General features: G+C 44.5%; 2 protein-coding genes across 4 annotated transcripts in view; one reads left to right on the top strand and one right to left on the bottom strand.

Moving 5' to 3' along the window:
- rab3gap2 (RAB3 GTPase activating protein subunit 2 (non-catalytic)) overlaps positions 1-5,591 on the top strand; it is a 21,351-nt gene extending 15,760 nt beyond the window's left edge. The window contains exons 31-35 of the mRNA XM_029493439.1: positions 291-506; positions 2,244-2,333; positions 2,414-2,638; positions 2,747-2,911; positions 3,841-5,591. Coding sequence (XP_029349299.1) covers positions 291-506; positions 2,244-2,333; positions 2,414-2,638; positions 2,747-2,911; positions 3,841-3,993 — 849 coding nt within the window. The 3' untranslated portion in view covers positions 3,994-5,591. The remainder of the gene's footprint in view (positions 1-290; positions 507-2,243; positions 2,334-2,413; positions 2,639-2,746; positions 2,912-3,840) is intronic.
- Positions 4,689-13,735, bottom strand: iars2 (isoleucyl-tRNA synthetase 2, mitochondrial). 3 transcript variants are annotated; one of them, XM_029493440.1, is made up of 24 exons: positions 13,359-13,735; positions 13,021-13,143; positions 12,681-12,834; positions 12,453-12,601; positions 12,297-12,346; positions 12,096-12,205; positions 11,915-12,005; positions 11,506-11,621; positions 11,232-11,401; positions 10,923-11,013; positions 10,629-10,780; positions 10,338-10,498; positions 10,088-10,190; positions 9,624-9,717; positions 8,806-8,886; positions 7,960-8,068; positions 7,644-7,746; positions 7,398-7,520; positions 7,188-7,319; positions 7,013-7,119; positions 6,793-6,938; positions 6,520-6,710; positions 6,164-6,308; positions 4,689-5,203 (listed from the first exon to the last, which is right to left on the bottom strand). In XM_029493440.1, the coding sequence occupies exons 1-24, from the start codon at positions 13,602-13,604 to the stop codon at positions 5,049-5,051; spliced, it is 3,102 nt and encodes a 1,033-aa protein (XP_029349300.1). In that variant the 5' UTR covers positions 13,605-13,735; the 3' UTR covers positions 4,689-5,048. The 3 variants fall into 3 exon arrangements, with proteins under 3 accessions (XP_029349300.1, XP_029349302.1, XP_029349301.1); XM_029493442.1 differs by lacking the exon at positions 8,806-8,886 and having other exon boundaries at positions 9,624-9,711; positions 10,082-10,190; XM_029493441.1 differs by lacking the exon at positions 8,806-8,886.

Below are 13,735 nucleotides of genomic sequence, written 5' to 3'. Positions count from 1 at the left end.
GTATTTGGTTAAATGTTTTGGATATTAGAAATAAATAACCTGCTTAAATCGTATGATCTGTTAGATAATATAATTTGGTCGCTGTCTTTATGAGATAGCCCATCCTCTTCCCAGCTTCTCATTCTTACTGAGTAATGTTGAGCTGAAGACACTAACCCTCCCTCAGTGGTGTAAGACTCTTATGTCAAACTGCTCAGTGAAGCTCACTATAATCAAACATCACTTTTGGCTGAAGGGAACTTGTGTGCACCATCCTCTCCTCATCAGCTGCTCTCCTCTCTCTCATGCAGGCGGACTCAGCAGTGGAGGAGGTTGCTGCTCCAGAGCTGTCTGTGGAGGAGGCGTGGTTTGGAGCAGAAGGCCCTGCCTCCATAGCCGAACTTGCTCTGGAGCAGAAAGGCGTCCACTACCCCCTGGTACAACATCACTGCCTGTTAGCTTCCCTGCTGCACGCTGCTATGACCTTCAGTCTGAGGGTCAAACCACTCAGCCTGTTTGACAGCAAGGTGAGAAAGTCAACTTGGTCTGACAAAGTTCAGAACCAAATCTGGGTACATTTTCACACACGGGGACCCTTTAAAACACATCGCAAAAACAATCCAAGCCGCCCTCAAGGTAGAATAATAACTAGGAAATTCCAGGGAAACTTTGAAGTGCCATGGGGCCCGGCTCCAAATACCAACAGCTTCACACAGAGCTGAGCTAAGGGACCTGTGGTCGCCATGGTGATTTCAGAATTTGCTCTGTTAAGTAGTCAAACTCTCCCCAGAAAGTTGCTTCTGACCAGGTCCCGCTCTAGTGCAAATTGTGAGCAAGCTCGCTCACAATCAAAAACGGAATCAAAAACTCCTTAAAATGAGCGTGTACGCACAGTGTGAAGACAGAGTGAGGTTGTTTTAAGGAAAACCTTGGACTACATTATGTTCAATTGTTCAATCCCAAAACCTATGTCTACATTTTGCCAAAACTATTATTTGTCTCCTTTGTACGGTTTGACCGTGAGCTTGAGTTTAAAATGAAAATGATGGTTATTTTTTCATGCTTCTGTCACTCTAGTTAACAAGCAGCTCCACTCTAACTTTGAGGAAAAAGTGATTTGGACTGCTCCTTTGAGCGCTCATAGTTTGAAAAGTTTACTTTTTATGTGGAAACGGTTTGGCGTTTTGGGAAAAGCACAAGTTTTCCTCTGGGAAAACTTTCCTTTGGGAAAAATCGGAATCGCAACACTAAAAAAGATAGCACACCATTCCCAATTGATCCGCAGAGTTTGACATATACATTGTTGGGTTGTTCTCAAAGCTGCAGGCCGAGTTACGTGTGAAAATTTTATGGAAAAGTGCTTTACAGATCGGAGTAAAACCAGGCAGATAGACATATAGAAGCAATAAAACAGGTAAAAAGCAGGCAAAACAAATAAAAACAATAACAGCACTGTACACAACAGATTATGACACATAGGCAACAGAAAAAAGGTGGGTCTTTAATTTTGATTCAAACAACTCCACTGAACAATCCTGTTTATGTCCAGTGGAAGATAGTTCACAAAGTGCAGTGATGGTGCACAGAAAGAGAGAGCCCAGCTGAGACCATAGAGACCTGCAGGTTCATGAAGCTCCAAAACATCCTTTAAACAGGATGGTGCACTGCCCATTGACAGCTTTGTAAGTTACAAGCAATACTGTAATGTAAACAAGGAGCCAATGAAGAGAAACCAGCACTGCTGAGATATGGTCATATTTCCTTGACCCAGTGAGAATGCTGGCTGCTGCTTCTTGACCATTTGTAGGCTGTAAAAGCTCTTTTTGGGCAACCCTGACAGAAGGACATTACAGTAATCCAATCTACAAGTGACAAAAGACATCTTCAAGAGACGGAAGTGATCTGATCTGAGCGATTCTCCTAAGATGAGAGAATGCTATTTTCATCACCTCCCTTATGTGGGAATCAAATGTAAGTGGCTGATCAAAGATGGCACCAAGGTTTTTAACAATATCTATGCAGTGAGTGGCGCAATCATCTAAGGTCAAGACAGGTTCATCATTTAAGGTTCAGACGTGCAATCATCTCGTAATAACACAAAACGGGTTTTCATTCCTTTGTCTTAATGTTGTACATTTCTGATACTAATTATTGTCATGCATCTACAGCCCCCTTAGAATTATTGCTTAAATAAATAAACCATCCATTAGCATTATCACTATCATCCATTATAAATAACTGAGGTCTTAATCCATTTGTTTCAGGGTAAGAATGCTTTCTTCAGAGACTTGGCCACAATCCAGCTGATGCCCAGTGGAGACATGGACCCAGGCCTTATATCACTACGACAAGAGGTGAGAAGTGGACTAAGAGAAGGAAACTCTGGTCAGCACTATTGTCTCATGTATTCCCCCTTATCCTCACTCTGTCTCAGTTCCTGCTGCGGGTGTTGACCGGTTGGGTGCAGGCCATAGATGATCCGTCCTGCTTATCCTCTGGCAGTAGTTGCCCCCCTCTACCATCTACTGGCCCCAAGGCGGACTGGTGGCCTTCGCTGTGCCTGGAGCTGGGCTCCCTGCTGCAGATCAACCCTGACATCCTGCGGCGACACCTCGTCTGTGAGCTCTACAACCAAGGCCTGGACCTCCGAGCTGAAGAGGTGCGGCAGATACAGCTAAAATTTGGGTGATGCCACACATGCCTGTTAAAATTATACAGAGCGCTCTCTTCTGACGTCAGTGACTTGGTGTTGCCTCTGGTCCTTCAGGTGATGTTAGAGGTGGAAGATAAGGATGTGCTGGGCTCTCAGCTGTTGGTTCTGACTGGACAGAGACTGTGTTACTCACTGCTCCACAGCCAGAGCCAGACACAGGCCGCCATGGAGCTGCTGGCTCGTCTGCCCCCCACCCTCTGCACATGGCTCAAGGCTATGGTGAGACTTCCTGCAACACAATCATCTCTGACAGGCATATTTCAATTTTACATCCAGATAAATACGCCCAGCAGTTTTTTTTCTACTTCTACTCTTAAGGTACTGGACAGGTACAGGTACAGGGGAGCTACCCACATCCAGAAACCTTGAGGCTCATTAGTTTTATTCATTCATTCAGTCGTCTTTCATCTTTCTGGGTCACTGATGGTGCTGGAGCCAATCTCAACTCACTCTGGGTGAGGGCGGGGTCACACTGGACAGGTCACCAGTCCATCACAGGGCCAACACACAGAGACAGACAGAGACCAACAACCACTCACACTCACACTCAGACCTACAGACAGTTTAGAGTCACCAGTTAATCCAAACATGTCTTTGGACGGTGGGAGGACACCCACACAGCAACAGGGAGAACATGCAAACTCTGCTCTGGGAACTGAATCCATGCCTTTCTTAATCGCTCAGTTACTTTCATTATGTCTTATATTAGATATGATTAGTTTTTTCTGTTGCCCCACAACAAGAAAGTTGTGGGGCAACTTAACCACTATGCTGCCATACCGCCTCATCGGTTTTAGTGAAATGCTAAAACAGTTTTCACACGTTTGATCTTTTTTTTTTTTTTTTTTAATTCTTCCTTTAAAACTCTGAACTCATATTGGCTCAACACAGATAGCAGAAGCTGAACCCAGCTGTCACACTTTACCATTACACCTCAGAACTGAAGACCAACACCTCTCTCTCCAGATGTATGAAGAGTCCAGCTGGTTTCTTTATTTGGACTCTACAGTTAGACTTACAAAATAATGTGCCTTTCACTTTAGGTCTTTCACCTTTTTACATTTTTGCAAGTTTTACTTTTTCATTTTGTTGTTTAATGTGTAAAAAATGATGGCTGATGCTTTCTATTGGATTAATTTGTACTGCAGGACCCCAGTGAGCTGCGGTGTCCCCTGGTCCCCTTGTCCCAGATCAGCCGGTTGGTTAGCCGCCTCATTGAAATCCTGCCTGAGAACCATGCACAGTACAGCCTGGCGCTGCACCTCCTGGAGGCTGTGGATGTCCTCACCACTGAAGACTGAGCTTGAGAGAGAAAAGGGGCTGTTGAGTTAGATCCCCCCCAACCCCCGATAACACCTCAGAACGTGGATGAAGCCTGTTCACATGCAGTGTCTGACTGCATGTCAGTGAGACATGTGAGACTGTCACTGAAGAGAAAGGACTTGGGGCCTTCTCACTTTCTTTCCTCATCATCATGGAGGTTTTGTGTTTTGTCATTCAGCTCATGTTAACACGATCATTTCATCCTGCCAACTTGCTTGTATTAGGCAGTGATATATTCAGTATGTTAGGCTTTTAATGATTTTTTTAGCCATTATTTTTTGCATTTAAGAGAATGGAATATGTTATTGAAGAGTATTCTAAGTCTACCTGAATCAGACATAGTTAAGGGACGTCTTTTCTGTCACTTCACTCTCCTGCTCACCGTTAGAAAATTAGACTTCAGTGTATGGGTGTCCTGCGTGCCATAACAGAGTTCTGCTTCTTCCTGCCCTTCCATGGAGAAGAGATGTATCATAAAGAAATATGGACCTTTATTTTTTATTTATAAGCAGACAGTGCTGTACTAGCTGTGCCTGGACACCTCCTTTTCTGTCCAGCTGCCGCCACCGGGCTGATCCCACACAGAATAAAAAGGTTTCTGAAAAGCTTCGCTGTTGAGACGCAATGTCTTCCTGACTCCTTCTCCAACCTGTTGATATTCAGTCAAACAAGCTCCAGATAAAGTTTCATTTATTTACCATTCAGAAACATTCCTTCTATAAACCATCAGTTTAAAGGGAAGCTTTACACGGAGCAGGATTTATCATACAAAGAAAGACATTGACAAAAACTCACCCTTATAGTCCGTTTTTCCATAGGTTCTATACTGCTGTCACACAGTGACACTCATTGTAGTAAATTTATTCACACATTGAAAAACGAGAAAAAGAAAAAACAGGAAGTACTCTGAACAGCATCCCTTCTCAACTGGAAATCAGGTCATTGTTTTCAGTGATGTTTACAGTAAATCTTTCTCATGCTGTATCAGATAATTTGGTACAAGAGCAGATGTCTTGGCGATGTTTACTGGTTGTCATGGTGCGTGTCCAGCCTGAGATACAACAGTCTGGCAGCGTGGGCACAGACAATCAGCTGCCTCAGCAGTGTACCGCCTGCACCTCGGGCACCGAGCAGCGGAAGAGGGCACCACTGCTATGTCATACGTGCTGTCCTCACGGATGACACCACCTGATGGGAGGGATACACACAGGCTGAGCGTTTTCAATGTTCCCTAACAAATTTCTATCTTATATCCAACACAAGAACCTATGTGACACAGCCACTGTCATAAAGTTGGTCAGCACCTGGCCCAGGTAACGTTTAGTTCAGCATTCAGTGTCTTCATGTGTTAACCACAATCAGCAGATACTATGGGCGTCAAACAATTAACATTTTTAATCTGATTAATCACAGGGTATCTCAACATTGTATCTTAACTGTGAATCAAACAAAATGACTTTATGACGTTCCCTTTTATATTTATTTCAATTCCAACAATAGGTGGAAAGGAACACTGTCTACTTTGGGAATATAGCTTGCTTTAAATATTAAATATTTTAATTCTGCTTTTAATGACTTTTGATTTGTCTAATGAGCCGTTTTTTTTATTTTTTTTTTTATGTTTGTTTGTTTTTAATTAAAGCTGATATTAGATGAGGGCAGGGTCCATCCTGGACAGGTCACCAGGTTATCACAGGCCCGACATACCGACAACCCTCACATACACAGCTATGGGCAATTTGAAGTCACCAGACAACTTGCATGTCTTTGGACTGAGAGGAAACTGGAGCACCCAGAAGCAACAGTGATAAAGCACTGCACCACTCCCAGTGAACCTTAGTTCTTAAATACTGAGGATAATTAATCATATTTAATCCCACTGGTTAGGCATCAGGCCATGGGTGGGTTAGCCCCACCGGAGAAGGTTGCCACGGTGATCTAACATGGTTAGAAGTCGGTTAAGTCCAAAGAATATTGGAAAAAAAAGACAACACTACACTGGCAAACAAGTAGGCACAGTCTCAAACAACTGACACTCCTCTTAGTCAGATCTGAGGTCCATTATGACAGCAGGCAAACTGTTGCACCCACTCTGGCTGGCTGACTTCTGTGTCATTATTTTACTAGCTTAGCGGTGACGCTGCTCACCCTCCAGGTTGATGAGGAACGTGCCGTGGTTCAGCAGGGCGTCTGAGGGCAAGTCACGTGGCAGCTGGCTGGTCAGGTTGACCCGTGCAGCCATCATCAGCTCAGCCAGCTGAGAGGAAGTGGATGAAGGCTCCTCTTGGAGAGACTGCAAGTGAAGTCAGGGAACATAATTAGTTGCATTGTCAACTTCAATGAACTTACAATATAATAATGTATACAACTACATGTTATGTATACCATATTACAGTGTCACAGTCATTTTTTTTTAGATTTAGTCCTGGATGTTTTATTTATATTATCTTCTGAACTCTCTTTATCTATCAAACTTTAGAGCAGTTTAGAGAAAGTAGACTAACCTCCATGAGCTCAAACAGCAGAGAAGGTTCAATGGCTATCGTGAGGTTGTACTGGGCAGCATTTTTCCCTGGGATGGATGACAGGAAGGCGTCCCTGATGGCACAGGCTCCCTCCACTGCCTCCTCCAGTCCAGGTCGCCGCCACACGGAGCTGCTTTTTATCCAGCCGGTCTTGAATAACGTATCCCCTTCTGCACACAACCATTTTTATTAGAAAGCAGATACATCTACCCTAACAGGGGAACCCACAACTTGGAAAAAAAAAGTGTATACTATCATGTCCTGGCGCGTGTAGATAAACCTCCTCAGCTAGATGTGGCAGGATGGGAGCTATGGATCTGGTCAATCCATCCAAAATTTCCTCTAAGACAGTTTGACATGATCTTCTGCCCAGAGAATCCTTAGGCTGACAGTACAACCTGATTAAAGACACAACTGCGGTTAAAAGACACTTCAGGCAAAGTGTGGTTCTCATAGAATGACAAACCTTTACCTGTCTTTGATGATGCTGAAGTAAAAACTGGAGAGGTCTCTGGTGATGAAGGCCTGGAGGACACGGATGACCCTGCCCGCATCAAACTCACTGTAGGCGTCTGTGACCTGCCAACAGACACAGAGGTTGTCTCTGGCTCAAGCTGTGTGGACACACAATAACACGTCATACGCACCTTCATGCTGTATTCACGGAGCAGGTGCAGCATGTACTGATCGATGTAGTGCATCTCTTTGGGGTCCACAGCCTGTGTAAGCGGGTCGAAGCCATGCAGGTTTCCCAGCATGAACTTCAGAGTGTTTCTAAGCTGGGAGACAAAGCCAGAGGGACAGAGGGATAAGGAGATGTGAAAATGTCAAACCCACTCTGAGAAAGATTTTGGTACCTTGCTGATGCTGTCTTTGGCTGAGTTGAGTGCAGTGGGTCCAATCTGGACCTCAGAGAAGATGTTTGACTCTGCCACCCACCAACGCAGCACATCGGCTCCGTAGGGGGGCAAGCCTGAGTCCTGAGATTGACAGAGAGAAAGACAGGTAAAACAGTAAAACTGACAAATCTGGAGAAGGTGTCGCGCTTTTTTTTTTTTTTTTTTTTAAATGCTTGCAAAAGACTAAAACAAGTTTTCACTAACCTTCTCTCCATTGATGACCGTGTCAGGATCCACTACGTTGCCCAGAGACTTGGACATCTTCTCTCCCCTCTCACTGATAGCAAAGCCATGGACCAAAAGAGACCTACACACATGAATTAGACTGATTATTATCACCTGTGATAAATATACGTAAATAGCTTTTAATTAACAGTTACTTATATTATCGTAAAACAATTATTATAATGACATGGCCTATACTGTATCTTGTACTGGTCCAGCTGATGCGTCATTAACAAACACGGTTATTTTATTATCCTCTGGTCATGGGGGACTCCACAGCAGACAGATCACTCACTTGTAAGGAGCCTTTTTCCTGACAGCAACGCTGGTGAGCAGTGATGACTGAAACCAGCCGCCAATCTGGTCCTTCCCCTCCACATAAGCATCAGCCCTGGAGTCAGACTCTGGAGGTGATGAGATGAGGAGCAAGAATCAATCAGTTTTACACTCAGGCCACTGGAAAAATTGGTAAAAAAAAAATGGTTAGCATTTCAGAGAGGAACATGTAGAACATTTGGACAAAAGGGACCAGCCACTGTTAGTGCAAAAGCTGAAGTTTATTATGTGTGAAGTAAGCCCAGTGAAATGTGCCTGTTGCTGAGGACTCAACACACATGTTCAAACAGCCAAAGACAGATAAACATTCATGAAGAGGCTTTCAACCTGGTCCATGTCCAACCTGAATGCATTCTCTGAGAAAACAAACAGCACTTTGGGCCATCCCTGGAAAAAGAAACAAGCTGACAGTGTTCTCCTGAACCAGGTGCTCCCTAAATTCTGCAGGCAAAGGAGAGAGGGAAGGAGAAGGAAAGATTCATGCTGAGTCATGAGTCAGAAGGTCCTTGAATTTCCTCCTAGCGTGGTTCTCTGCTGAAAGCATATAAAAATGCTTTTGGATTAAATATTCTGGATGATTAGCTGCATTGTTCAGAGGATGAGCAAAGATGAGAGCGGCTCATCTGGCCTGTAAGTGACAGTGCTCTTATAGGACCTTTCCCATTGAAATGCATCCAGGAGCATTTGAAGGCCACATGAGGAAGAATGAGCAGAATGATTCTACAGGAGGAAGAGTCTGACAAGCAAAGACAGAGAGGTTCAAAGGCCATGGCATTGGCCCTGGTTAGGCGAATGGTCAAATAACCTGTGACCAGAGGTTTGCGTAGCGGAGCAGGGAGCCATCTGAAGCCTGACTCAGGCTCCTGAGAGTCTACCTCCATCTCCTCTGGAAATTAAAACACAGACAATGCAAAAATTGTCATTGAATGGCATAACCCCAGTACCCAGAGAGGACTCAGTGTCTACTTTAAAGTAGCTGATGTGCGAGGATGTGCTTTGGCACAGATCTCGTTTTAACCCATTACCATTATTTAACACTAAGCTTACATTCATTAAAATTAATCTGTGTATGGACTTTTTGCTGTTTTGGTGATTTTTCTTTTTATTGTTGTTGTTGTTCATGAATGAAATTGACAGAATGCAGAGCTGGTGCTGTAGTTTGGACAGCCAGCACTTTCGGGGTTAAAACCCTGTTTCAGCTGAGGCCTCTGTGTGGAGTTCTGCATGTCCTCAGGCCTGTAACCCTGGTTGGCTGAGAGTGCACAGCCTTTAATCCAGGTTTGTGGTCAACAAGCTTTCTTACAATACAATTTGCAAAGCAACTTAACTGGCAGATCAGTCTGAGCAGCTTTCTCTGCAATAAAACTAATTACATGGAGCCTGATTGTAGGCATTTTGAGAGCTGATATTGCTGACACAATTGACTACTAAAAACACACAACCTGATGTCAACAGTTTTCACCAGACACATTTGAGCTGAACAGAATCATTATCCATGAAACAAGAACAACAGATGGTGGTGTTCATACTTTATAACAGACACTGTTTCACATAAAATGATGAAACTCAGTTTGTACTTAGTGCAATTTGTATGACAGGACAGGCCAGAGAACTCTGATGTACCTTCTAGCACAGCAGCCCATGATGCTCCACTGTCGAACCAGATGTCCAGCACGTCCTCTCCACGAACATAGTCAGTCACTGGACCTGCCTTACTCTGATAGAGGCAAACACATGCGAGTTTGGGGTGATGCGATCACCCTGTAGAGTTTATTGGCTGACCTGACTGTTTTAAGCTAATGTAGAGCACATTGTCATTCACAGAGATAAAAGTAATAGAAATAGCTAAAAACAAAGAAAATTAACAGAAAAACTATTTGGGCAGATGGGAGTGAGCAGCAGAGTGATTATTACCCATTTAGCCTAGTAAAACTTCAATTCTGGATCCAATTCTGGATCCAAGCTGTCTAAGTCAATGTGGAGACAGCCCTGGGGGGTTGCATCTCCCAAACCGCTTATTTATATAATGGTCATTATCATTGACACTTGTTCAAGCCCTGCAGACACACTAACACATACACACTCACCTTCTGGAGGACTTCAGGTGGCAGCAAAGTCTCAATGGGAAGTTCCCACCAACAGTCACTGCCCTTTTCTCGAAAGAGCTCTGCAATGTGAGAGACTGTGTGTCTGCAGAGACAGGATGTTTAATGTAAAGCTGGCTTTTGTGTGTGTGTGTGTGAGAGAGTTTTTTTGTCTGTAATATAAAGAGTCTGTTTGTCCAAATATGTGTACATTTCTGTTGTCTGCATATTTGAGTTGTGTACATCCGCTTACTTGTTGACAAGAGGCTCTCCAGTGTCTCTATGGTAGAAGACAGGTATGGGGACGCCCCAGCTTCGCTGCCTGGAGATGCACCAGTAAGTGCGTCTGTCCAGCATGGCCAGCAAGTTGCCCTTCGCTGATTCAGGCAGAACACGAACGTTTTGTAGTGCCTCCTGGACAGCCCCACACACACACATTAAAACTGTTCATCTGAAGTAAGTAGCTTCCTGGAAACATCAGCCATTTCCAGCCATGTAAAAGTTACTAAAAATTCATTATTAGAGTAATTTCTTTATTCCCCACCTTGGCTTTGTCTTTGAGTGATGCTGTGTTGATGAACCACTGCTTACTGGGCCTGATGATAACAGGCAGCTTTGTCCTCCAGTCATATGGGTAACTGTGGATACACTGCTCCTCTTTCACCAGAGCCCCGCTCTCCTTAAGCATGGAGATCACTAACACAGGCAATCATTCACAAATAAACATGCGAGAGGAAAAACAGCCACAGTCAAAAAAAAAAGGAAAACACCACAAGCACTCACACATCTGCACAACTATGCATGTGTTATATCCTGTTTTGACACACTTGCACTGTACCTTTGTCAGTGCCTTCCTTCATCACAGACAGATTGTGAAGCTCAGGTCCAGCAGCCTCTGTGAATTTGCCATCCTCATCCACTATACATTCCTGAGGCAGAAGCAAAATACACACACAGAAAGAGTGGGTGAAATGCATGTTTAACAAATGAAAACAGGACGTGAGCCACTCACATACTGTATATCCACAAACTCGCGTATTAATTATCAAATTAAACATCTTACTTATTTTCATATTAATCTAAATTTATCTCAGTATCCAAACCTAACAGCATGTTTACTTGCTGAGCTTTTAAAAGCAGAGTTTACCACAGGTAGTTTAAAGTGTGAAGCCACACTGTAATCGTCCATGCCGTGAGCTGGCGCTGTGTGGACCAACCCCGTTCCTTTTGCCATGGTCACATGATTGGCTGGCAACAGAGGCACTTCCTTGTCTGGAATTGTGGGGTGTTTACAGACCCCGCCCTCAAGCTGGGAGCCTTGGAGGAGATAGAAAAAAGATGCTTGCATGGCTGACGAGACGAGTCCTACACATTGATTATGTGTCTGTGTGTGTGTGTGTGTGTGTGTGTGCATGTATTACCTGTGAATGTGCCTACACTCTCCAACTCTGTGCCCAGCATTGCCGCCACACTGGCTGTGCGCTCCATGGCCACCAGGAGCAGCTGAGAGTTGTCTGCCCTCTTCACAATCGAGTACCTGGATGGCAAAGACAAAAATAGGATCCTGATCCTCCACTGCAATTAGAGAGGATGCTTTTATTCTTAAAATTGTAACAGTCGGGTGTTTCTCAATTCCTGTTGATCTTCAATACAACCTGTAGCACTGTAGCTACATTCAAAGGAGACAGTGGACAGCAGAGTCTGAGAGGTGCAGGTTAAACTAACAAAAATATGCTGAGTAATGCGTAAGGGCCTCGATTTTTCTGACAAAATGCATCTAATGCATCTCCTCAAATTGCCAATGAAATATATGTAAGGGCAGTCACTCACTGGGCATTGGGCATGTAGCATATGGCCTGGTTTGCAGGAATGGTCCAAGGCTGGGTGGTCCACACCAACACAGAGACACTTTCAATATCTCCTGAGGCAAACACCCACATACGCACAATGAGAAGTAAAGAAATATGCCGACAAACTGAATTTCCTGTGTGAGTTCGCGTACTTAATTTACCTCTTTCTGTCACAACCTTTGGTGGCAGTGTTATCAGGGGGAATGTGGAGTAAATGGCTCTGCTCACATGTTCAGGGTTATACTCCAACTCTGCCTCTGCTAGGGCAGTTCTATGGAGGCATTTCAAAGAAGATTTCAGAGGTTACTAAACACTAAATAGAAGACAAACATTTAAATATGATGAACCTATCAACGCAGTACCCTGATGAGGGAGACCAGAAGATTGGCTTGTAGTCCTGGTAAATGAGTCCCTGCAGAACAACAGTATTATCACTTAGGTTAATAGAAACTGAGGCTTTTAAATCAGGGCATGAATGACTGGAAGAAGAACTGGCTGAACAGAACAGGACTGTCAACCTTGCTGTGCATTATCTTGAAGACTTTCAGCTGAGCAGCCTCGTAGGCTCCATCATAAGTGTAGTAGCACTGGTCCCAGTCAGCCATCACCCCCCAGCGCTGGAAAGCAGCCTTCTGACGAGCTATGGCCCCCTCCGCATATTCCCTCGCTAGATGAGATAGAAACAAAAAATTAAAGTTGCTATGACTCGGAACAGAGTTTGTGCTCAGGGAACCAACCTTCCTAACCTTTCTGTCTGATCTGAAGTGGACTGAGGCCGCTTCTTCCCAGCTCTCCAAGAGCCTTCAGCTCAATGGGCAGACCATGGCAGTCCCAGCCTGGGACATAGTGGACTTGTCGGCCTCTCAGCATCTCAAAGCGGTTACGGATGTCCTTTAGGATCTGAAGATGACAGGATACAATTAATCGAAGGAAAGTTTGAGCTCCCAATGCTGCCAGAGAACTTTAACAGCAAAAACCAAGTCCAGCCTCAGGTGTTAGCAGCAGCTAAATGAGTTTAATGATGAAAACTTGCTGTACCATTAAAATAGGAAGCAATTTCAAAGTACAACAGTGTAAATAAAGCACCTTATTTAGCGCATGTCCAACATGAGGGTCTCCATTGGCATATGGAGGTCCATCATGAAGACAAAACTCTTTCTTGGCCTTCCTCTCTCTCTGCCAGGAATATAAATTAGCAAATCCACACTCCTGCAACACACAGAGGAAAAGAGTGTTTATTTCAATATGAAAACAAACATAGCATCATGATTGATTAGTTGTGTGTACTTATTAGGATTTGAGTATGCCTACACACAAACTCCAACTTATGTCTGTTTAGTTGCGAACATTATTTGAGGTCCACATGATCCAGATCCATTTATAAATGAAAGGTAGTTAGACAGACAGTTAAAGTTTCACTGTACCTGCTGAATCTCTAGCTCTCGGTCCAGCAGCTTTTGTCCGGTCAGCTTCATTGGGAAGTCAGTCCGGGGGAGCAGCACCGTGTCTCGGTACTGTCCCTTGGCGGAGCCTCCTTCTCCTGAGTCGACAGCACAACAGCGGCTGGAGCTGAAGGGTATAGCCCGGCGGAGGAGGCCGCCTGCCCGGTGTGACCTCCCTCCCCATCTCGCTAGCGCGTGGCTAGCTGCCGAAACCCGGCACAGCAGCATAGAGAGGCGAGGCAGCTCCGAGGCCACAATACGGAGGCAGAACCGCTAGAACCGGAGCGGCGCGGCGAGACGTTACTCTGCTGGAACACCGTGCCGTCACAGAGACTCTGCGTCTCGCCTGGAAGGGAACT

The sequence above is a fragment of the Echeneis naucrates genome, chromosome 22 (assembly GCF_900963305.1).
Source record: "Echeneis naucrates chromosome 22, fEcheNa1.1, whole genome shotgun sequence".
NCBI lineage: Eukaryota > Metazoa > Chordata > Actinopteri > Carangiformes > Echeneidae > Echeneis > Echeneis naucrates.
Note: the sequence above shows the minus strand (reverse complement) of the source record. Positions and strands in the feature narration are given on the sequence as shown.